General features: G+C 43.2%; 2 protein-coding genes across 3 annotated transcripts in view; one reads left to right on the plus strand and one right to left on the minus strand.

Moving 5' to 3' along the window:
• The window catches only part of LOC135388547 (calcium-binding protein E63-1-like), a 376,381-nt gene that overhangs the window by 105,430 nt on the left and 244,916 nt on the right, over positions 1-26,035 (minus strand). The window lies entirely within an intron of this gene.
• On the plus strand, positions 15,318-17,345 carry LOC135387231 (uncharacterized). The gene is made up of 6 exons (XM_064616532.1): positions 15,318-15,459; positions 15,850-15,969; positions 16,066-16,165; positions 16,250-16,438; positions 17,079-17,201; positions 17,318-17,345. The coding sequence occupies exons 3-5, from the start codon at positions 16,075-16,077 to the stop codon at positions 17,156-17,158; spliced, it is 360 nt and encodes a 119-aa protein (XP_064472602.1). The 5' UTR covers positions 15,318-15,459; positions 15,850-15,969; positions 16,066-16,074; the 3' UTR covers positions 17,159-17,201; positions 17,318-17,345.

The raw sequence follows: 26,035 nt of genomic DNA on the forward strand, positions 1-26,035 counted from the left end.
AGATGTAGAGATATTTGAGAAACGTAATGAAATTAGCATTAATGTGTACGCGTACGAAAAGGATGAAAACTACATTTACCCCATCAAAGTTGTTGATGACGAGCGTCAGAAACATGTGGACTTGTTACTAGTTGACTCTCATTTTGTGCTCATCGCAAATTTTAATGGATTGTTTGTTCCACGTGGACAATTTCATTGTAAAAGATGTACAATGGGCTTCTGCTCAGAGGGAAGTCTGAAGTGTCATTTAAGTATGTGTAAGCAACAGAAAGTAGCCAAGACCATTTACCCAAAGAAGGGAGAGACATTAGCATTTGCAGGGGAACATCTCATGTCAGAAGTTCCCTTCTACTGTGTGTATGACTTTGCAAGTGTGCTGTCACCGTGTCTGGATTCAGGAAATGTGTATGAAGATCACATCCCCTCTTCATTTTGTCTGTTAGTAATACGCGCATCCGACTCATATGTCCTCCAAAAGCATCTGTATCGTGGACCTAATTGTGTCACTGTCTTTATGGAGCTACTGCACAGACTCCATGACGACATTTTGGAATGGATACGTACAATTGCCCCTCTAGAAATGACCGCAGAAAACGAGCAGCAGCATGCCACAGCAAGTCACTGCAACGTTTGCCAGGAATCTTTTGCAAAGAAGCAAAAAGTTCGTGACCATGACCATGTAAGTGGAAAATTTCGACAAACTTTGTGTAACACCTGTAACTTAAAACTGAGAGTGCCTCCTAAGATTCCAATCATTGCACACAATGCCAACTATGGCTTGAGTTTTCTTTTGTCTCACTTGCATTTGCTTGAGAAAGTAGACATAAAGGTGATTGCCAGTAGCTCCCAAAAATTCAAGGCTATAGACGTTGGCTCTTATCGATTCCTAGATAGTTTAAACTTCCTGAATGCAAGTCTCGAAACATTAGTGAAAAATCTGCGTGAGAAAGGTGAAGACAACTTTCGTTGTCTTCGTCAATTTTTTCCAAACGAAGAACACTTTCAACTTGTTGTTCGCAAAGGAGTGTTTTGTTACAATTTTGTCACCACTTTCGAAGCCTACAATGAGCTTTCTCTACCTCCTCGGGATCAATTCTTCAACACTTTGAATGGGACAGAAGTAAGTGAAGAAGATTATTGTCATGCACAGAGGGTCTTTGAAAAATTTCAACTCCGTAATCTGGGAGAGTATTCAGACCTATATTTACTCACAGACGCACTGCTTTTAGCAGACGTGTTTCAGGGCTTTCGTAAGTGGACACTTGACTTTCACAAGATTGAACCTTTTCACTTTGTGTCTCTGCCCGGATTAAGCATGTCTTGCGCCCTAAAAATGAGTAAGGTAGAGCTAGAGTTGATTCACGACCCTGACGCATACCTGCTGATTGAAAATGGCATACGAGGAGGTATTACACAGCGTTGGCTGAGGAAAGCGACTGCAAATGTACCAGGAACAGAGCAGTTTGACCCCAAAAGCCCAAGTAGCTTGATCCACTACATAGACGTTAATGGGCTTCACGGTTCAGTAATGAGAGAACCACTACCTTACGGAGGTTTCGAGTGGCTCACAGAGGATGAAATCGCGAACTTGGATATAACACACCTCCCAGATGACGCACCTATGGGTTACTTCCTCGAGGTAGATCTAGCATATGACAAAGAAATCCACCAACGTCACAGAGATCTGCCAGTTGCCCCCGAGAAAATGTCAGTTCCCTATGATCTGCTGTCAGAGTATCAAAAGGAATTGATGAAGAAGTTTCACCTTCCTGAGAAAGCTACCGATGCAAAATTACTGTTGACATTATTCGACAAAGAGAGATATTTTCTACACTATCGCAATCTGCAGTTGTATATGCATTTGCGCTTGCGTCTCACCAAAGTTCACAGGGTTCTAAAGTTCAATCAAAAGCCCTTTCTCCGATCCTATGTGGACTTCAATCACGATCTTCGAAAACGAGCTACGAATGCCTTCGAAATCTCCCAAGCTAAGATTGCAATTAATAGCGTGTACGGACGTTCGTGTATGCAGGTTAGAAAGTTTGTAAACTGTCGTCTCACGGTAACCGACGAACAAGTGCTCAGACTCCTACGCAAACCAAACCTAAAGGAGTTCCGACCGCTGAGCTCTCATGTTATCCTCTTCCAATTCTCTCAATCTGTGCTCCGCATGAGACAGCCACTGTACCTAGGTTTTGCGATACTGGAACTGTCCAAGCTGAAGATGTTTGATTTTTACCACAACCACCTTCTTCGTGTAGCTCCAGATACTAGACTGTTGTATATGGACACAGATTCCTTCATCATAAAGTTGAGTGAAGAGAAAGCGCTTCTCGAACTAGCTGACAAGCATCTGGATAACTCTAGCTATGACCCCGATCATCCGTTATATTCCGCGAAAAATAAGATGGTACTGGGAATGTTTAAAAACGAGATGCCTCGTGATCACATTCTCGGTTTCTGTTGTCTAAAACCAAAACTGTACGCTCTCGAACTGAGTAGCAAAAAGCAGTACAACCGTGCGAAAGGTGTGAAACATTCTGAAGCACAGAAGCTTCTTTATTCCCTTTACACCGACGCTCTTGAGTATGGCAGAATACACTCTATTAAACAGAACCTGATCGTACACAAAGACATTGTAAACAAAAGTGTCTCAGTGACAAAGATTGCTCTCAACCCTTTGGATACAAAGCGTTAGATTTGTGCAGATGGAATTGAAACGTTCCCTTTTGGTTTTCACACCTAATCATATGTATGCATCGGACAAGTGTAAACAAAGATGGAAGCATCAGGATGGTAAATGATGGAAAAGCCAATTACCATCAATATAGATGTTACCCTTTCTTTATTCTTGTGTTATTTTTTCCTAACAAGTGTTTAACACTAAAAGGAGTGTTGATTGTACATATCTTCATTTGACTTATTCCCCAGTAAACCATTTACATCCAGGCAATATCTATGTGATATCTAATTCCGGATATTCGGATATCTGCTGGAGGTTCGTGAGGATCCAACTTACATCTACAGGACGTCCGTGAGATATACATTTTAACCCTCCTTTGTCATCCCAGATATGTCCCCGCAAGGTATTTTAGTGGATATCTGGACACAAATTGGACGTCACAAGTACTTCTGACTTAAAATTTAATATTAACTTGCGCATACTTACTTTTAGTTTAATACATATCTGAGATGACGACGCCTCGCTGATATAAACGGAAAGTACATATTTATTACCAAACATATTACGTAAGTTAATTATCACATGTTTGTTGAAATGAACGCCTCGAATATCAACAACAGGGAAAAAAAAAAGTGCAGGAACTGTAGTGTGCCCGCCAGCGTTCGGCCACACTCCGACACACGGTCCACTAAGGTCCACCCTTTTGCCCCCTCCACCGCGTACGCATTTTTGAAGGGAGGCCACAGCACAACAGTCTTTGTTGACAAAATGGCCAAAGCATATACTGAAATACAAGTTGCTGGGGCACATTCGTTGAGTGTATTGGGCCGCGATACATTCGTAGCGGTGAGGAGGTGCTTCTTTCCAATTAACCCGTGTCTCTGCAGAGTCAATTCATAACCAATAACGTGTCTCACATTCCTTCCTGTCAAATGCTATGTTTTTAATTCAACCTATTGTCTATAATGCGATTAGCTGTTTAGTGGAGCTGTAAAACTGATCGAATTCCACTGTTGCTTGACGAGCGTTACGCATAGATAAATACTTTCACGGCAAGCAGCACGCGAACGATAAAAAATATATAACGATTTTCCTTGTTCCCCCATATCCAGTTAGCGTTTACAGAAGTTTTTGCTTGCTTTCAGCGCAACAAAAATGTGGCTGTCAGAACAAGATGTCATAAACCTCATATTTATCTGTATATCTCCAGACGACATCCCTGTGACGTTCAACCAGTGTCCAAAATCTCGTGTACTGGACCTTACATGGATATCCCAGGGATCTCCAGGCTGCTTCCTCCAGTCAAATATCCAAAACGCGATATCCTGGAGATGTACCTACGACATCTGTTATTCACTGGGTAAAACCGAAACGCGAATGTCGTTCTGAGACATCCAGTAGATATCGCATGGTTGTCGAGATATTCAAGACGTTCGCGATCTTATGGGGATGTCCTATGGATATGAATGGTTTACTGGGTCAGTGCACCTTTTTTCCTAAGTTTTTTTTATGTGAATGAGAGAGTTGTCACTTCCTTAAATAATGAAACTTTTTCAAAGTGTTTGCAAAAAAAGTGGAGTATGTACTTTGCAAAACAGCTTGTTTCAGTTCTCTTGTTTTCAAAGTGATGATGAAATTGTGACTGTATAATACTTTTTGCCATTTTTGTGAGCTGTCTGATGTAATGTATCCTACTTTCTTGCTAAGATGCTAAATAAAGGCTCTTTTCTTTTTAAAAACAAATTTATTCACTTTTAGAGTACACTACAACATGACATATTATCTGTTTTTCGTGGTATCTGTTTACGCACAAGTATTGCTATCAACCTATGATTGAGTTTAAAGTTGGTGTGTGAGAACCTCCAAGTACACTCTTCAAGTAGAAACCCACAGCAGAGAAGACTACCTACATAGAGACAATAAAGTCCACATGTGGCTGAGCCGTATCCCTGAAGTCGTTTCCTGTTGTAGTGAAATGAAGATGCTGGGTGTATGAATTTGTAGAACTCCTTGTATAGTGGTCGCATTCCGTAGCTATCTAAATAAGAAATGCTCCTATCGTTAGAGATATGGAATACAGTCCAGTGTTCTCCCGGGGAAGATCTTGGAGCTGTATTCACCACATAAAGACCCGGTCCAGCTTTTTGCAATGCAATTTCATCGCGAGCGAAAGTTCCACGAAAGCATGTCCTTGTGCAATGGTTCCGAGCAAAAGCTGCATAAAATTCCCATTCTTCCATTTTGATTCGTTTATACGAATTTAACGCGTCTGTCTTTGTTTATTTCCAGAACACGAGGTGTCTCGGAAACAAAGAGCACCGTGACAGCTTCTGTGAGGTTAGCAGCAAATGTCAATGTGAGACGAACATTAGCTTGAACTTAGACTTAGTGACTGCAGTTCCACATCCGGTGTGAGGTGATAATAAAGCATAAATGTCTCTTTTGCATATGCAGCCGGAGCTAGAGGTATATCCTTGATCTTAAGTTTTTGAAGCAAATTCATGTATACCTTTGCATAGATGTCTCGTTGAAAGTCGAAGTCGTCGGTGTAGTGTTGACCGCCAACGTCTAGCACTGCTCTTTTGAGTTTAAAATTTTCTAGCTTAAAAGGGTTCCGTTCTCTATGACCCTGATATGCTTCACTCTTGACCATCAATACGGTCAACTTAGAAGGAACTCGTTCACTATAGAGATCATCAAATATCACCTGAGATTGGTTTGGAGCGTTTGTCCTATACTTCATCTCTAAACCTCGAAGAAGGTATGTGGCGGGTGTCGTTTGAAGTCTTCTTTCAATGCCAGCCAGTACGCTCGGAGAAACCTGCACACGTCGGAGGTAGAGCACAATTCGAGAAAACTCTATTGTATGCTTTTCAGTCTCGCTGGGACCAGAGAGGAGCCTAAATTCGTCAGTGGCTTGTCTTAGCACCACTCGTATGTCGGTGTTATTAAGGACAAATTTCTCTTGCTGACAGATGTCGCTAAAGATAGGAGAATAAAGATCACAGAGAGTTGATCCTTTTATTGCGTTTATAGCGTGCGAAAAGTCCTTTTGCTTCGTTGGGGATAGCGAAACTTTCAGATTCTCCCACTGGATCTGGTTCGTAAAGCATTGCAGACAGGGTGTGAGTTTGAGTAACATTGTTTGCATTTGTAACAATGTCCAAGTAAGAACGATAGGCATAATGTTCGAAATTAGATACCAGAGTCGAATTAAGATAAATGTGGACATGATGAAAGAGAGAAGATGCAAATGCTTGTACAGGAATAACGTTGTCAGTTGTCACTGTACTGCCAGTTGTAGTCAATGCTGCGTCTCCATTTTTACGCACAACTCTACATTGAATGTGTAAGAAACTCGACTGGAGATCAAAGAAGCCACCACCGAGACCTGGAACATTATATTCAATCACACCGCTCGAGCTAAGTGCAGAAATGGGGAAAAACTCCACATATTCTGACTTCTCCAGAGAAAAGTTTGTCGGTGGAACAGAAAACAGGTCCAACTGATTCGTTGTGCAGAAGCAAGAATTTTTATGTACTAAGGCGATGGTAGACATCTTTTTTTTCCTCAGGTGAAAAAGTCAACCTTTCTTCGTTTCTTCGTTGGTTTTACTGATCGATCAATTCTGTTGCCCTTGCTTTTATTACGTTTCCTACCCTTCCCTCTGAGTCTATGCAGCAACTCGTCACGAGTTGAATGGATGGTGCGACCAACCCCTTTCCTTAGTGCCTCTCCAAATGTTGTTCCCTGTTTCACTTCCTCCGCTATGTGACGTCCTGTGTCAAGAAGTTTCCGACATACATAGGGCGCTACTTGTTTAGTCAGTATAGCTATAAACCGCTGCACCAACTCAGAAAAAAAGCCAGATCCAACTTGATAAAAAGGAGCTGAGTAATGTGGCAATGGTTGATCTCGTTTACCGCTGCCGAAATGCGATATACAACAGGGTGTCTGAGTTATATGCATTTTCGAAAATGTAATGTTACTCCCACACGACCAGAACCAGCAATGAAGGGAATGAAATCACCTATCTCGTTTGCCAGTTCGATTTGAATGCTAGTCAGCTCCTTGACAGTCACATATTTATAGTAAAGATTTGTGAAAGAGTAGGACATAACCTCATTCCGACTCTGCAGTCTAAATGGGAGAAGTCGAAGAAGGGGTGCGGTTATATCACCTACAGCTTCACTTTCGATGATACCGCTGTAAACGAAAATGTAATTTTGCGCTGGGGGGAAGAAGCAGACGTCACGCTGAGCAACTGTGAAACTGGAGAAGGTTGTTCGTTTTCCAAATCCAAGCATCAGAGCTAAATATGGGTGAAATGTAACGTAACCCTCATTGTGACGTTCCAGTTGACAAACTCCATTATAGGGATTGTAAAATATGAGACGAGCATCTTCTGGTAGGTGTAAGTTTGCTCGATATGCGTGATTTATCGCATCGGAGAGGTCCTTCCCTGACTCATAATACCCTTCTGGAACTTCGTATTTGGTTGTACATGAACGATACGTGATTAGGGTGACTTTCTCTTCAGTGTCCACCTGATATTTCAATACTTTTACTGGCTGGCCTTCATCCAATTCCGAAGAACCGATAATCTTTTCAGGAAGGCCAAGCTTAGCAGAGAGAGTTGAACTTAATTCCAGACCAGTATTTAGTGGAAGTTGTATTTCATAATGACCACTGACTCGTATTATTTTGGCTTGGTGTTTGAAGTGTTTCGTTAGAAGTTGACGAAAAGGTACAATAATGTTTTCTCCCGCAAGAAACTTAACTTGCTCTGTCGTGGTTACGCCACCGAAGAGGCTAGTCTCCGATATACCATTAACGATATCTGTGACATTATTAATTGCAAATGGGATATTCACCTCCGCCAGAGCAACCTCCCACTTTCCATCTAATTGCACTGGCTGAGCTAGTTTAACTCTGAACTTGCTCATTGTGTTACTAGGAAATACATCACTTGAGGCGTTTGACAGTAAGTTGACATAGAACTGACTCGCCATTGTTTTTCTTTTTCTAAAATGAAAACAACATGATCGTGAGGAGTTCTTTTAAACCAAGAGCGAAGTCAAATGGGCGCGAAATTTAAAATTTGGGGGCGCAGGTAGCGCCATCTGTTGAACGGCGGTAAATTTGCTGGAAGTGCTGCCATCTCTAGATGAACGAACTCAACTCCCCATGACGCCACCTGGCGTAAAAGAAATCAAACGACGTCTCCACCCCACACAATTCTATCCTGATTAGCGACGAAAGTAAACATGTAGAGCCCATGGCCCAGTGGCTTAAGCTGCTCGTCTGACAACCTAAAGGGTCCAAGTTGGATTCCTGGTTTGTTTCACCATGACGTCGTTATTGTTTAATCTTATCATTGATATCATATCACTAAGATTAACTATGTGATGTCACCGATTAACTATCTTATCCACTGACCTCACTGATATGAGGGCGGAGCGGCTGCGGCCTGGAGTGACGTCATACGTCCTTGATGACGTCATTTCCTGTTTGACGTCATTTCCTGGCTGTAGAGTTAATCTATAGTACTACTTGCAGCGATGTTGGAAATGGGGATCGCTTCGAGCCAGCTAGTAAAGCGGTCGATACAGGTGTGGATGTAAGAGTAACCGTTGTAACCAATGTCAAGGTGGACCTGGCTGAAACGGGCGTCAGGTGGAAGGAACTGCTCGGTGGGCGGATGAGTGTGCCGGTGAACTTTGGCACGCTGGCACGGGATGCATTCGCGGGTCCAGTATCTGATGTTGCGATTGATGCCAGGCCAGATCTACCTGCTGGTGATGCGCTGTTGTGTCGCGCGGATGCTGGGCTGTGATAAGTTGTGGAGAACGTCGAATATAAGCTTGCGGTACCGAAGAGGGATATAAGGACGTGGCGTGCCGGTGGAGGTGTCGCAAGCCACAGGTCTGGAGGAGTGCGGTAGGGTGAGGTCGTCGAAGCGGAGCGGGGTGGAGGTTGACAATCGAAGGGTGAGTAATTCAGGGTCGTTATCTTGAGAGGCAGCGATGTCATCCAGGGAGGGAGTAGCAGTGCAGGGAAAGGTAAGGGCACCCACGGAGATTCGTGAGAGCGCGTCAGCGACGGGGTTATACTTTGCGCTGACGTGCCTGATGTCGGAAGTGAACTCGGCAATGAAGGCTAAATGGCGAGCTTCGCGCGGTGAGCGGTTGGTAGAGTTCGACGTAATTGGCTGAGGTGAGCGGCTTGTGGTTAGTGCACACGAAGAAGTTACGACCTTCCAAGAAATTGGAAATGACGTACAGCACTATAGATGGCGAACCGCTCCCTGCCGAAAGTGCTGTACCGTGTCTCCGGTGGTTTCAGCTTACGTGAAAAATATGAAATGGGTTGCCAGACGCCATGCAACTTCTGTTGAAGGACAGCTCCTAAAGCAATATTGGAAGCATCCAGCATCAGGCATGTTGGAGAGCCTGCAATGAGATACACAAGGAGCGAGACATTCGCCAATGCGGCTTTGATGGCACTGAAAGCTTCGGTGGCCGAAGGTGTCCAGACGAGGGTGGTACGCAGCGCAGCAGAAGAAAGCATCGCTTCCAGATGGTGTATGATGGCCTAGCAGCCGGGAATGAAACGCCGGTAGAAATTGACCAGCCCAAGGAACTCACGCAGCTTGCTTTTGGTGGTGGGCTGGGGGAAGTTCCGGACAGCCTCAACCTTGCCGTCGAGTGGGCGAATTCCTGCGGCGTTTACTCGATGTCCGAGGAAGTCCAGCTCAGACATGCGAAACAGGCGCTTGGTAGGATTTATGACGATGCCGTACTCGTCGAGACGACGGAAAAGTTGACGGAGGTGCATCATGTGCTGTTCCTCGTCGGCGCTGGCGATGAGGAAGTCGTCGAGGTACGCAAAGCAGAAGGGAAGGCCTCGCAATGCTTCGTCAATGAATCCCCGAAATGTCTGTGCAGCGTTTTGCAGACCAAATGGCATCCTCAGGTATTCAAATAAACCAAACGATGTGGTGATGGCGGTTTTTGGGATGTCGGAGGGTTCAACCGGAATCTGATGATATGCTTTGATTAGATCAACCTTGCTGAAGGTAGTGCATCCGTGCAGATGGGCCGTGCAATCTTGTATGTTCGGCAAGGGATATCGATCAGGAACTGTCACGTTGTTGAGCGCTCGGTAGTCGGCACATGGTCTCCAGTCGCCGGTCTTTTTAGGGACCATGTGCAATGCGGATGACCATGCGCTTGACGAAGGTCGGACAAAGCCTAGTTGTAGGAGATGTTCAAACTCAGCGCGGGCGATGTTAAGGCGTTCTGCAGCGAGACGCCGTGGGCGGCAGTGTACCGGCGGGCCCGTTGTCGTGATGAAATGTGTGACATGGTGCTTGACCGGGCTGTTGACGTTAGGTGGGCGAGTAATATCGGGAAACTCTTGAAATATCGCCTCAAAAACGGACGTGGCGGGAGCCGGAACGAAAGTGGGGTGCAGCGGCTGCAATGCGGTGGCAACGCCGTGAACAGTAAGGTGCGTACTGGCGTCAATAAGTCATCGGCGGGCGACGTCAACAAGGAGTCCAAAGTGGCGGAGGAAATCGGCTCCAAAGATAGCATGACAGACAGTGGCAATCCAAAATAACCACTGGAAGCGGCGGCGAAGGCGTCAATGGTGAGCGAACGTTGGCCGTACGTGACGATGCAGGATGAGTTGACGGCCCTGAGCGGGGAGGTTTGCTGTCGAGTTCTTTCGTAGAACGGCGTCGCCGGAATAATACAGACTTCGGCACCTGTATCCACGAGAAAAGGGGTGCCGGAGATCTTGTCCGTGACGAAAAAGAGACTGCACTCAGGGGGGTCGAAATCACTAGCCGCCGTTAATAATCTCCCAGGCCGTTTCCCGACGGCGAAGTACAGGGCTGCTGACAGTGACGAGCGCGGTTGCGGAATGTCTGATGGTACCAACAGTAGGTGGAGGCCGGAGGTGAAGTGCGGCGGGAGCGCGTGGGGGACTGCAAGCGACACGCCGGTGGGCGCCGTGAAGGACTTGCCCCGCGGTTCGGGAAGCGCTGCTGCGACAGGTGGGAGACAAGTTCGGTGAGGCGCGCAACTTCCTGGCGCAGCTGGCCTAGCTCGGAATCATCAGATTGAGTATTGCAGGGCATCGCGGCGACGGTGCGAGGGGCAATGTCCAGGACGCAGTCGGCAAGTTCTGCTAGCTCTGAGGAGGGCAGGGCGCCCGATGCTGCTAACGACACGCGTACATGGGGAGGGAGTCTCTGGAGGAAAACTTCCTTGAGGATAGCAGAATCAATAGAAGATGGATTGTCACCAAGAAGGAACTGGCAGATGGCTGGAAAATTGAATGGGGCGACGATCACCGAGCTCTTCAGATGAAAGCACTTGCTGCAAATGGTGCTCCTGGGATGACATGAGCCGTTTAACGAGAGCGTCCCGAAGGACTGAATAGGGTTTGTTTGCCGCCGGCGCGAGGAGAATGTCCCGAACCTCAGCGGCGGCGGACGGGGGAAGACTTTCAACCAGGTGCTGGTACTTGGTGGTTTCTGATGTAATATGCCACATGTGGAAGAAATTGTCCACCTGGACAAATCAGCGGAGGGTATCATGGGCCCAAAATGGGGGGAGACGGACATGCGTGGAAGCCGAGATGCCTAATGCCGGGTTGGCTGGAGAGGCAGGTACCACTGACGGCGAAGCAGAAGGAGCAAGGTTCGCGTTCGGGTCACCAGCTTGAGGTCATCAGAAGATCATCAGATTACCAGAGAAGGTCATCAGAAGGTTGCTTGTTCAAATCACGTTCGGGTCACCAGCTTGAGGGGAAGCCATCTGAGTTTATTTAAGAGACTGCAGCCGGAGGGGATCACTCTGGTCTACACTTCGCAAAATAAACTTCGAGAATAAACTCCTCGAAATAAATCACGAAAAAATCCACGGTGTAAAGATAAAGCCGTAAAAATCAACTTTTGCGGTACAAACGCTTCGGATTCAAACTTTCAAAATAAATCGTCTCTGTTGGTCGACAGGCACGACAGCCTCAGAGCAGCGAAGGCTTTTGGCTCCCGCGTCTCAAAATAGTTCCCGCAGGGTGAGGCTTTTGCGGTGGGCTGGGAACGAGAGTACCGAGTCTGGACGAATCGTTTACTGTATTCTCCGCCGGCTATCAGGACTTTGTTGACACTGCAGTTAATGATTTGTTCTGCTACTCGCCTGTCAAATTTGAGTATGTCGAACTCTGATTTCGTGTCGTGTCACCAAATGAGTTCCTGGTGTTGGTTCCAGTTATGGTGGACACCTGCTATATTATGAACATTGTCGCGAACATCGCCATTCTCCTGCAGGGCTGCCTTGGTTGTGAAATCGTGGAGTTGAAAAGTGACGATCGACGAAAAAGCCTGATTCCGATACCGTGTGGATGTGTTGTGTTTGTCCGTCTGTATGTGATTGTGTGTGTTCCAGCCTCAGAACCGTAGAATCGTGAAATCGGAACCTGCCTGTGGTTTTCCTTGTGAGCCTACGTTCTGATAAACGCAGGGAACAGGTACTGGACAGACTCTCGAAATGCATTTCTGCAAATAAGCTGCATATGAATGTGAAGAAATTGTTTGTTTGTTTGCAAGAAAAAACTATTTTCTCTCGGATGAACTCAGCAGAGGTCAGCAGAGGTGCCCCAATTTTTTGTAACCAGCATACGGTAATCTCAAAGTGTAACTAAATAAGATTCTAATTTCAGGAACATCCACATTGATTCGCGCACCTTCCTAGACAACGATTTACCATGCAAAAGCTGCAAAAGATGTATGTAGACATAATACTTCAAGCACTTTGTTTTCACTGGTCTTTGAATACCCTGGAACCGAAGAATGCCATTTTCAAGGTCTTAAAAACCATGAAATTTTCTCACAGCAATTTTTGCATCTTTTTTATTGGCGTGGATATACAGTGCAAATTCTGGTTATCAAGTGTCCGAACTGAAGAAAACCAAGCGCAATAAGTAACTGAAATCAGAAGTGCGAGAAATGAATGGCACCCTCTGCTGTATTTGTTTGTCTTGCTTTCTCTCCTATGACCTTCACATTCAGAAATCCCCAAGTACGTTTATTAGCAGGTCACTCTTTATGCCAAGCACCCACACCAAGAGGAGGTCTAAAATTTACGGTACCAGCTACTTCATTGTATGGTACCCTTGCACCTATTTTTACAGCTTATAAATATCGTGCTGAAATATGAAATCGCTGTAAAACTTGCATCCTGCACTATATTACATTAAATGTGCTGCTTGCAGTTCTGCAGCTTTGTTTCTTCCTCACGTTCAAGTGAAAAGGCAAAAAGAACGCTCAGAGACTTACTCTCACACAACCATTATTTCGGGGCCATGTCCTCGCACTAAATGGTCACGAGCATACTTTTGAAAACTATAGCGGCACATAGGGAAACCGACGTTGCATTTGCACCGACCTTCTATTTCCAATAATTAAACGAGACCTAATTAGTGCATCCACTTCGGATGTAGAACATGTTGTCATCCCTTATAACTGCAAAAATATGATTTCTCTAAGAATAAAAAAATCAGTCCATGGACACGCTGTATGCACCGCACCTACTAGAAATTAACTAGTGGTTGCTGAAAATATACTGGTATTTGTGTTCTATGTGATGTATGGCCCACATTTTCTTTTAGACCAGCTATGCCAGTGTGAGAGCTCCTACGCCAGACTAGCTAATTCCTCCTCTTTGTCCTCCATGCGGTCACATATATGTTACACTACAAGGAAGCTAGCTGGTACCACAGTACCAAACAGGTGAATTAACATGAACACAATCACATAGCAGAGTGAATAACAACCACCATTATTGACTTAGTTTGCTTGGTCGATGGCAGCTGAAGGTGGCATATTTCTTTCCTCGGATTTTTTTTTATTGGTTTGTTCCAGCTAAAAACAGAAGCCATACACTGAGCAGCAGGGCATAAGAAAACCCTCCATAAGCATCACTTTGCCTCTTTGGCTTTGGCAAGCGTGGCTTTGCCTCCACAAGCATGACTTGGACATAATTGCTTTGTGCCGTGATAAAGGGTACTATGACTGTGTTCGCAGTACCATTTAAAACGTTGGCACCTATAGGGCTAGATTGCAGCCCCCTATTGCGTGCAGATATTATAATGCCTGCAGAGCTGTAAGCAGTTCTTCCGGGTGAAAGAAAGCTTGAAGACTACATACGTTGTGCAAGACCGTAAATTTACGGAACGTCGCCCACGGAAACAGAGCTTCTCTTTTTCATTGCTGCTCCAATTCCGTAGCGGTACATGAACCGTTGCTATCCCGTCGTCTTTACCAGGAATGAGGAGAGCAATATCGCTGAAAATGAAATATTTTGTTCAGACCACGTCACGATTATGCTAGCAGAAATATGGAAGACGATTCATGTCTTCAGCGAAGCACATATCTGCCGTTTTTGAACGATCCAACAGTGATATCGCAATATTCGGGCCTAACGTTTTGCTCGGATGAATGTGGCAGGCTCAAGGACGCCGGCGTCTCGCCGTCAGCGAGTGCGCAGCGCGGAGCAATACAGCATTGTCACCTGAGCCGCTAACTGGAAGCCCGCGAAATTCTTTCCTCGTAGACGCATGAGACGCTCCGTGAAGTTTTAAGTGTTTGGAAGTGCATCTAGTGTTTGGTCTTTGGCCGACTGTACCCCCGCAAAGCAAAGGTGAGTTTACAACCTGTTTCGTTGTTCCACCACTATACCAAGTCAAATACGAGCACCACTTGTAAGCATGGTTGCAAAAATTGTTTCGTTGCATACGCGTCTCAGCAACGGTGTGCAACAGCAGGAAAGCAGTGTCTGGGTGTGTCACTGTGTGTAGATCATGAGTAGAAACGTAAAGCGTTGCCTAACGTTCACTCGTGCAGGGGGAGGCTACTGAAATAATTTGTGTTTTGCTGTAATCTCGCACAAAAAATTGATAAATGTTGTGACTCTATTTCCCCCCCTTGGAACTGGAGTACACGGAATTCCTCTGTTGTGAAATGTTCACCTGAAAGTGTCCCAATCTCCAAAGTGGATATCATTCCGATATGGCCTGTTATACCTTCCATTGAAATATGTTGCATTTGCACTATAGGAAGGCCTCCTGTTTGCAAAATTCTGATCCTCTACAGTTTCCAATTCATCAAAGAGGTCACATTTCACAGTCTATCCAAACAAATGTACCTTTCACTAGTCTTAGCGGCGTCAAAATTTTCACCAGTAACGGTTTCATGCTCGCACAGCTGAAGGCTGTTTATAAATGGATCCCTTTTTTGCACTCTCTTGGTAGGTGATATACGGTGCACTTTGTTGCTGCAGAAATTTTCTTCTCGTCGAGCTCTTTTCGACCATCTGCTATCACATGAAGATTTTGCAAGTGGTGTTCCTTGTACCATAGAGGGACGTAATGCTGCTTCCAAGAACTATAGAACCAATTCCTCCATGAGCCATCCTGACAAAATGCCAACACATTCAACACAAAAAGTATTGTATTGAAAGTTTTGTTCTGTGGCTTCTTGCAGCCAGACGTGTGGACAGTGAAGAAGCAGATATTGCACGCTGAAAACATCACCTCATCACAGATGCATCGTGCACTGTGAGTTGACAGTCCCTTCTTGTGTGCTTCGACAATCACTATTCTTGGGACTCAACATACAACAGGACACTATCTTGTGGTCTCCAGAGACGAGTACAACCTGCGCTATGGGAAACCGGTACACATCTTTGTGGAAATTGGCCCTGAGGTGATGCCAATTTTTCTTTTTCGCATAACACATCAAGTTTTCTACCAGACTTCAGGCTATACCGTCTTGAATCTCAGAGACAAGTGTATATTGTTGTGTGCGACCCTCATCCATATTCATCTTATGAAGTAATAGAGTCTGTTGTTGTCTCCCTCAGAATATCGCTGCTCAGTCATGATTATGGAGGTATATATGGTCTGTTCAACCAAATTTTTGCAAAATATATACGCTACTTCCGGTTTTGCTTAATAACTTCGTTTTCTGACACAGAAAGTTCCATATGAGAGGTACATATCTTTCCCTGTGCATGCTACAGTTGTTGCTATATGTGTGTGGTTTTCAGAGCTTGCTCAATGCTGCTTCTTTTTCTCTTTCTTTCTTGTTTACTAGACGTTTCTGAAGATCAGGAGTAGAGCTCACAAAACGAAAAACTTCGTGTCAGTAACATGTCTTGAGGAGCTAATCAGAGTTGCTGTGGGTCATGGAATTTGTCAGGAGGGCAACATACAGGTAGGCCACTTTTGTTATAACGTTTATAACGCTCGTATGAGCTTCAATTGCATTGTTGTTCTAAAAATCTTTGTAACACCAGTCATTTCTTTCTAGCTGTATTTAATGGATGAGTTATCACTTCGCTCTATGGTTGCTGGTGCTGAGAAATGCCTCGATGACATTTTCATTGTTAAAAATGGACTATGGAAACAAGGTATAGTGCATACATCTCCAGATGCCACTTTGCCCTCTTGCTTGGGGCTTTAAGTGCCATTTTTTGTTTTGGTTTCCTGTTTAGATCAGTCAACATGTGTGAGTGCACCTTCACCAATCCCACAAATGCCTCTGCTCTCACGAATTTATTACCCTTGGGAGAGCCTCAGCAAGACAGTACTTGATGCATTGGAAGCAGACAATGTTCTGCTTCCCTCTCAACGACAGGAAGTGGCACACATGGCAGTGTCATGGCCCAGCACATCCATTGAAGGTGGGAAGCACTCCTGATATTTATTCACAGGTATATTTGCTGTTTGCATGGCTTACCTGGATAGAGTACAGTAGATATAAAAAAAAATGTTGTGACATGCATTGAAATGTTGTAGGAGAGCACATCACATACTGGTAAAATATAGCAGTTTGAAAGTCACGTGGAGTGGTAGAGTAACAAAAAACTGGTTTGGAAGTTTAGATGGTGCTCTAGCTTAGGTTATCTGCAGGCCTGTCTTGCAAGAACCCTCCTTATATTACACTACATATTTACTCGGCTGGTACGATACATACTGCAGTAAATACAGCAGGCGATGTAACACATACGTATAGCAGAGGCCATATCAACTGCTAACCTTTCAGAGACATTCATATGCTTCACATATGGTGGTGTCTCTGCCATGCTGAACTATGCTCATAAGCATGTTTCACGGATGAAAAAAAATCCTATCTATGTGCTCAGAAATTTGTTGTGCCACTTGCAGTGGTGGACGTGTAGTGTTCTTCATAAACTTATTTGGAATAGTTGGTAGAGAAATGGAATGATTGTCCTGATCATTACACCATGTGAAACTAAGAATATTTCATGCAATTATTTTGAATACTCATAAGGAAATTTTATTAATTGGTTGTGATTTTAGGCACCTGGTTGGTATCATTGAGAACGAAGGGAGCCAGCAGGCATAAAAAAATCAAGAGGGCTACATACATAAATGCGTGAGGCAATGAGGGCCGCAGATGAATATAGCAAGAAGTGGGAACATGTAAGTTGTAAATGCTTCCTACGAGCGTATTACATTTCTTTATTCATCAAATAATTTAATTTGTTGTGGAAGTATTATGACTAAGGAGGCTCAGTAATACTTTCTTTTCTTTTCAGCTCATGTGATACAAATCGGTCAAATGTTCCGCCACCAAAGTCATGCACAAGTTATTTGTAGTCTTTTCAGTAATTTCCAAAATAAAGGGTTATTATTGAAAAGCTATCCTCTCTGGACACACAAAACATGAGAATTGAACAATTAACAATGAAACAAAATCTCTGGACACCTTGCATTGATCATAAGGACTGTAAAGGAAAACAACAGGAAACCAGCTAGCATCATGGTCGACAGCATTTATCCCTGTTTTAAAGCGGAATCATCGTTTCATTACTGCACAGGGCCCCGTCATTATAAGTACTGAATTGCTGCCGTAATGAAGAGGCACATCACGAGTACAGTTTCCTATACTTACTGATATATAGCAGTACCTTGCCCAAACGGCACATCAGCCGTGATAATGTACTATTTACTGAGTGGTAGCCGTTGGCAGTTCACAACAGACTCAACACCGTTTTTCTCAGTTACGGGTGCATTCCTGTACATTCGCCGTCTACCATCAGAGCCGTAACGGAAGACTACGGGGAATTGGCTGGCATCAACGGATAGCAGCATTCGGTCCTGTTTTGAAACGGAATATTTTCTTACAGTGTGGCTCACAGCCAAAGAGCCACAGATAGATGTTGGAGAAGAAATTACTGCACATAAAGCACAGTGAGGCATGCTCCACCCAGGCCACAAGGAGGTACTATTACTTTAAGCCACCTTCTGTTAATGCAGCAAAAACACCTATTTCCACTGAAAGAAAGACTGTGGGCTTTTTTTCTGTTGTGGTTGAAGGGCACACGAGATCATAATAAATTGTTTCCAAAAATTGTTACGTTGCATTGTGACATGATCTGAGCCAATATGGTCAGCTGATGCTATAAGACCTACAGAAAACACATGCCAGCAGATTCTGAACATGCTATAGGAGAGGGTATGCCCTTGAAATGATGAGATTTGTTCACTTTCCAGATGACTTCAGGTATGTGAAAACAATCATAAATGTTGACAAAGCTGTTATGAAGCAGCGACTGCAACTAATCTGTAGAACTCGGCAGAACAGTTGAATGCAAAATTTGTTCAAAGCGTGCTATAGCGTCATACAGATGGGATATGAATGAGCTGACGAAACATTTTTCTTGCGTAACAACAAATACACCTGTAGGTTCTCAAAATGGAAAAGCAGAGTGTCGATTTTCGCTGGAGAGAGCCACAAAGGCATCTTTTTTTTTTTTTGTTTTGCTTCCTAGATGGCCTCAACTGACGAACAAGCTGCAGCACATTATGGTGACAATTTTTTATATTTTTTTAAAGAAAAATAAACCTGCAGATCATCAATATGTTGCAGGAGAGGACTAGTTATACAAATAATGGAAGATTTCTTTTAGACGACCTTTATGTGAATATACTATCTGAAAAAAAAAGTAATTTTTTGCAAGTGCTTGATATTCTCAAACACTTGGTTAAACAATGAATATAGATCAGCTTTATATTTTTATGTGAAGCTAATCACAAGCAATCAGTTACAAGCATAAATAATCTGGGGTTCCTTCAAGAATGCTAATTTGTCAGAAATTTATCGTAAACTTGACCCAAAATGTGCTCCGTTCTTGAGTCCTCACCACGTCACCAGATTTATTCTCGTTCTACATGCCCTTTGGGATGGCAAACCCGTGCTTCCCCTCTAACACCAGGCAAGGAAAGCGCACAAATGATGTATATGGAGATGTCAGAAGGAAGCTCGTAAGGGACAACTTCATATTTCGGCACAATTTAATGTGCCCCCATTGTTCAAGAAAATAAAATGATGATTTACATTCAATATATGCATCGTCTAAAAAATGCACACAATTTTTTTCAGTGATATTTGAGAGAGTCAAGCTACATCTCTAGCTGGTTGTGGCTGGAATAGCCCAGATTGACAGTTACACAAGCTGGTGTATGTCAGCATTGAAAATATCAAGGAAAAAAGGAAATTTAAAATGCCTCACTCAATTTACTACTTTTCATAGCTTACACCTTGACAGGTGTTTCTTTTTATCCTAAAATGATTTCATTGCCAGAATCAACGAGAATGACCGTCGTCACATTAACAAGTTCAAACTGTATTAACTTATACTGTACATTAACATTAACTGTATACCAAGTAATAACAAACACGTGCTTACTTTTTCTGCAATCAAGATGTGAATTACATTGTTGAGTTGCAGGCTTCAGTGAAATCACACTACTTGTGATGTCACTGCTGAGTGAGTACGTCACTGCTAGTGACGCAACATGTGATTCCAGTGTCTTTCACCCCACCCCATGTTATTTCATGAGCAGTTAGCATCAGAATCAATGGGCTTGCATGATGCACTTATGAAGGGTAATTTCATGTGTGCCGATAAACGTACTGCAGTGCTAATTTAAAATGTAGTTTGTGGTGATGACTCCAAACTTGACAGTTTTTGTATGGCAGCTAGTAGAAGGCAAGGTACGTTTAGAATCTAATTTTCCATAGTTCCAGCAAAGATAAGGGCTGAACAGAAGTCGTACGTCTAAAAATTGTAGCTCGCCATTCATGGGGTGTTCGAGAGTAAGTTCCGGTTCGGGAGCGGCAGACCTGATAACACGTTCACAGTCATAAATGATAGACTCTTCATTTGACAACAACAAATCATGGACAAAATCTTCTTACAAGTAGAGAGGCGGTGCAAACGGTTGAAATAAATGACATGAGAGCAGAATCAACAGTATGCAGATAAGTTCCTGACAAAAGCGGTGCCATGGAAAAACTAATCCAGATGCAAGTCTTTTGAATAAACAAATGTCCACCAATACTTATAGCAGTTGATTTAAGATACAATTCTAGAATTCGAAGAAAATCCGGGACAGAAATACCTGCTTTCGACTGGAAGCGCACCAGGTTACACTCTAAAAAATTATTTACACGGCTTAACAGAGTATCCGCTTGGAGTGAATAATAAATATCCTTAATATCCAGGACATTTTTTACCGTGAAAAGATGCCAGGGCCTCAAGAAGACTCTCAGAATTTTTCTAGACAAGTGGGCTAGGTTCGTAAATTGAGGAGAGACAGCTCTTAATGAAAGAAGACACAGCTTTTTGCCAGGTGTGGTTCTCATTTACCACAATTCTCAGAGGCGTGTAGACCTTGTGATCTGTTAACAAAAATTTGACTGATAGGGTCGAACGAGGAGCGGAACGTACAGGTCCCGACCAAAGTTAACGGAACACGCGAGCGGTGTATTCTCTCCTCCTTGCGACACCCTAGCGGCAAGCGGAAGCCGGCTTGTTCACTCGTTTAGAGGGGTGGAGGAGTGCGCCGGCAGCGACACCAATTCAAAGCACGTTTCGAGCACATTCAAGCGATACCCAAAACTACCGCGGTGTGTCGCTACCAGCGAGACTAGACTCTGAGCTGGACAAGAGGCTAGATTCTGAGGGGTATCATTGCCGCGTCACTCGCTCTTCATGGTGCTTCCGCGCAAATATGTAGTTCCTACTTCTCATTGGCTGCTGTGTGGGACGCGTTGCATTCTAGTTGCCTCCGCGGGAAAAATGAAGCCATTACTTCAATTTCATCTTTCTTTGTTGTGCTGTTTATTAATAGGCCGGTTCTTTCATATTGCACGGCCTGTCTTTTTCACGTTGTTGAAATACTGGTAACTTTTTTACCTGCATTGTGGTTTGTTGGGTTTGTGTGTTGAAGGTTCAAGTCATTAAAAGCGGTGGAAGCCGTTATGGCTAGAAGCCCGCTCATATTTGAAACGTTGAAAGAGTATCTGAAGCATGCGAAGCACTTTGTAATTTGTCAGGGGTACTGTGCATCACCGCAATGTTTCTCATGGGTCATCATGAGGCACCTCACGCCAGTGATATGGATTTGATGAAACAAATCGGATTCAAGTCAACTCCTTATTTTCGAGAAGAAAATGAAATCATTATGTATCGAGAATTATAGTTTTTTTTCTCTATTTATTTATTTCTGCTCTTACGAAACAACGCCTTACGACAATACTGTGGCTGGGATACACACAAATAAAAGTAAGCAATAAGTACAGCATACAAAAATAAAAATTAAAAAGCACACATTCATAAAACAACACGTACTCAGGTCCAGAAAAAATCATCTCTATACATCCGTTGGGCTGAATTTTCCTGTGATGATCAATCTCGATGAGATGTACAGTGCAAGTTCCAAGTAATTATAGGAGGTTCCTTTGTCATATACTAATTTTATCATTAATAATCGTATCTAAAAATCGTCTCCTTGTCGACAAACTCTCCCAACCTAATCTTGACTTTATCTCGCTTATACTAACGTTCATGCCTCGGAACCCTCCCTAGTTCCTCTTGCGGATCCCATACTGTACATGCACAACCCAAAGTACTAGCCCGTTTATTATCATGGAAAACAAAGTGATGCATCTTTCTTGCCTTATTTGCCTTTTTTTCATTCCAAATCAAATCCCATTTCAAACCCTCTGCTGCAGAGGGTTTGTCAAACCCTCTGCAAAGTCCAGAAATTTGGGGAATTTGGTAGAAAACATGGCCAGGTGGTCAACTTAAGAGCGTCCTGCTGCTATTCACTGAAAGTATATCGTGCCAGGTTAGCCGGAGATAAATAATGAAGCACACGAAGTTTCAAATTTACAAACGTAACCAAACTAACGCAGACACTTGGGGTAGTTGGTACGGTGTAAAAACAGCACAAAGAAAGAGAGATATATACACCACGACGCCCAACTTCCAACCGATTTCATAAAAGGAAAAATATACATGTACAACAATTATTTCTTATGTAATATCATTATCTGATTCTTTCCTCGATTACAATTTTCTGGCATCTTCCTCTTGTACACTTCTTTAGCTCTTTTTCTTTGCTAATGTACAGGCACGCAACGCTTTGGAACCGGTCCTGCAGTAAAAATTTAGAGATATCAAGAAAATATGAGGAATATTTCAGATATCGAAGAATACAAGTTGACACCTATGCGTGTGGAAACAGTCCGGGCGCAATATGGCACGAGGAGATTTTACAATTTCGCTGGAATACCGCACTACTATATTAAAAACAATGGTCATGTATGAATAAATTAGTATAGTGCAAGAGAACTGATGTACTCTATAACATTTTCCTTAGTTCGTGTTTGAGTCTTGTGTCGTCCTCATCGTCTTCTGTGTTCTTCAAACTCAAGTGAATGTTACATCTTTCATTAGCCTTGTGTCCAGCTAGACAAAAACTCCAAGTGAAAATTGCCGAAAATCGGCAGGAGATCGGTATTTGGTTGGCACAACTTGGGCTGACTCAAAAACTGGCTAGCTAAAACCCCAAATCCCGGCATAGAAATGCGGGCCAATATTGGCCCTGAGTAGTAAAGATAGGATCCGGAGAGACATGCGGTCAAGAGATTTTTTCTGCTAATAACTTTTGCCACATATTGGTAACATTTTTATTCCGTTTCAATTGACGAAAAATTGATTTCTTGAATTGAACTCCGAACTTTCACAAGGCAACCTAACGTTTTCTTTGCGGAAATGGGTTCCCCGTGGTCATTTTACTCAGTATAGCACATAATCCCACTCGTAAAGAATTGCCGAAATAACTTCACCGAAAATCCCGAAATCGCCGAAATGATAGGTCAAACTCAATTGATTTATTCATTTAAGCTAACCTGTCTATCACAGTCTGACATGTTGGAAGATTGTTAAATTAAAATAGGAGGGAGAGTATACATTGGAATAACAGGTTGGAATAAATGTAAAGCACTGAAGTGTTGGTATCCTTCATAGGTGTATGATATCTCTATTTAACCGATGACAAATAGGTATCTGTTGTCGAACATTGTAATTTAACGCATTCAATATCAAGATGCTATTCCTATTCCATTCAAGTGGTTTGTCATTACAAGGACACTTGGCAGGGGCCTGCAAGAAATCAGGGGCAAGACAGACCCAGAAGATGTTACTGAACCCACCACCTTCTACAGACATATTTTATTGCAGCATGAGAACAGTAAGTAAAGCTCCTTGATCATGAACACGGCAGAAATAAACCTCTACTTGTTAAGAACAAAGGACAAATCTAGCTTATCGTTCATTCTGCGATGAGAGCTAACGAGAGAGTCGACAAGATAATGCACCTTATGGAGTAAAGATATAGATGAGCAATTTTCCAGTGCGAAGAATATGATGATAATGCGAGACACTTTTTCATCGACGTTACACTTGGCTGTAGCTAGATAAGGCGAAGTGTGTGGCGTGGCTTTGAACAGATTTTAATGCCCTGACAGTGCAAGGATTCGAAACAGAACTTCATGTTTGAAGAACTTGAGTGCCAGATGAAGTCAAGAGATGAGTTAACAGCATTACATATACGGGCGTGTGGTCCACCAACCGTGAGAGAAATTCATAGTAAAAAACGTAGGCCCCGGAGAGACATGCGGTCAAGGGATTTTTTTTTCTGCCAATACCTTTTGCCACATATTGGTAGCATTGTTATTTCATTTCAATTGACGGAAAGTTAATTTCTTGAATTGAACTCAGAAATTGCACAAGGCAACCAAACGTTTTCTTTGCGGAAATAGGTTCCCCGTGGTGATTTTACTCAGTATAGCACATAATCCCACTTGTAATGCAATGGCATTTGCCGAAATAAATTCGCCGAAAATCCCTGGAAATTAGCCATTGGCTCCGCCTCTTTTTTGACAGCTCGTAGTTTGAGCGCCAAGCCGCGAAGAAATGAGGTTACATTGACACACCATATACCGAGGGGAAAGGGTTACAAGCCTTATCCAGGGAACAAACACGCGGGGTGAGTGCGGGAATCAGAGCTATCTTATCAAAAATGAGGTCACCCGAAGGCTTGTAACCCTTTCCTCCCTCGTGTGGCGTGTCAATGTAACTTCCTTTCTTCGCAGCTTTGCGCTCAAACAACGAGCCGTCAAAAAAGAGGCGGAGCCAAGGGCTCATTTCCACGGATTTTCGGCGAATTTATTTCGGCAATTCTTATTGCATTACGAGTGGGATTATGTGCTATACTGAGTAAAATGACCACGGGGAACCCATTTCCGCAAAGAAAACGTTAGGTTGCCTTGTGAAAGTTCGGAGTTCAATTCAAGAAATTAATTTTTCGTCAATTGAAATGGAATAAAAATGTACCAATATGTGGCAAAAGTTATTAGCAGAAAAAATCTCTTGACCGCATGTCTCTCCGGATCCTACGTTTTTTACCACGAATTTCTATCATGGTTGGTGGACCACCCTGTATGTGGCATGCTCTGTCTATGAGAGGTATTTAAATGTGCAAATAGACTCAAGGACCCATTTGTGGTGTATACAACTTGGAACGGGAAGTTACATGAGTGAATAAATCATAAGTGTTCACATTTATTTGTACTGCACCACGACGACACACCAGACGGCAGGTTTTAGAGTTGAATCGGAGTTACAGACAGGGACAAAACAGAGAGCGTTCACGCAGAAAAGATTGAATATAGGACAAAATAATAGATTCAATTTTAAGCATGAACAACTTGTATAGACAGTAGTTGTGAGAGTCCTTATCAAATGCTTTACTGAAACTAAGGTATAAGCAGTCAACATCGATACTCCTGTCGAGAAAACGGTGGATGTTGTGAACAAAGGTTGCCAGCTGTGCTTTGAAAATATCTCAATTCCTCACAATAATGGTAAGCATATGATTGTATGCAAAAGCAACAAAAGAGTCTCAACATGGGCTTATACCTACTTCCCACTCCTTTTTTAAGTAAATATGTAATGGTGGTGCGGAGGTGACTTCACTTGATGCAGTTTGGTCGGTGATGGAAACCTAAAACGTTTATTTACATAACTATTTACAGCTCTTTAACTGAGAGACAACTTGTCGGGATGGTGGCAGAGTATGGACCGCCCCTAGATGCTGGGAAAATAACTTTCCTTGTTGTGGTTCTCACCCTAGGATCCGATTCAAAGCAGAAACTCTTCATGGAGGGAGTATACTCCCAGAGGGAGGGTGTATGGAACCATTATGGTATATGTACCTACACCTACATAAATTATGCCGGACTGTTGACTGATGTGCTGTTAACTAATTTTACGCCTTATGCTTAGTAGGCAATCTACTACACTCCCCGCCTTTCTGAGAAGCTTAGAACTCAAATTATCCCTCCTGTATGAATAACAGCTGCTTCTTTGTTCAAAGCCCGAAATAGGCAAAACTACTAGTCAAATTACCGAGCATTGCACACCGAACTAAAGGGTACGCACCTGGTTCATATGGCATACTCAATATGAGCGTGTTCGACACCCACGAACTATATTTTTAATTAACACTGCAGTACGTTCATCGGCAGTTGGCACACGTGAAATCAGCCTTCATAAGTGCATAGATGCAAACTCATTGATTCTGATGATAACTGCTCATGGCATAACATGGGATGGTGTGAAATACACTGGCATCACATGCTACGCCATTACTAGTTATGATTTTTCGCTGAAGCCCGCAATTGAACAATGCGACTCACATCATGATTGCAGAAAACGTAAACACATGTTTCTGTTATTACTTGGCATTTGAAACTTGTTAAAATGTGACGACAGTAATTTCCGTGGATTTTGGCAATAAAACCACTTTAGGATAATCAAGAACAGCTGGGTGGTTCCACGGGGGGGAATAGATGATTTCAGAAAATCCCTGTGCTCCTTGCGCACGCGTTACGTTCTGGA

Source organism: Ornithodoros turicata, chromosome 3, assembly GCF_037126465.1.
Source record: "Ornithodoros turicata isolate Travis chromosome 3, ASM3712646v1, whole genome shotgun sequence".
In the NCBI taxonomy this organism is placed as follows: Eukaryota; Metazoa; Arthropoda; class Arachnida; order Ixodida; family Argasidae; genus Ornithodoros; species Ornithodoros turicata.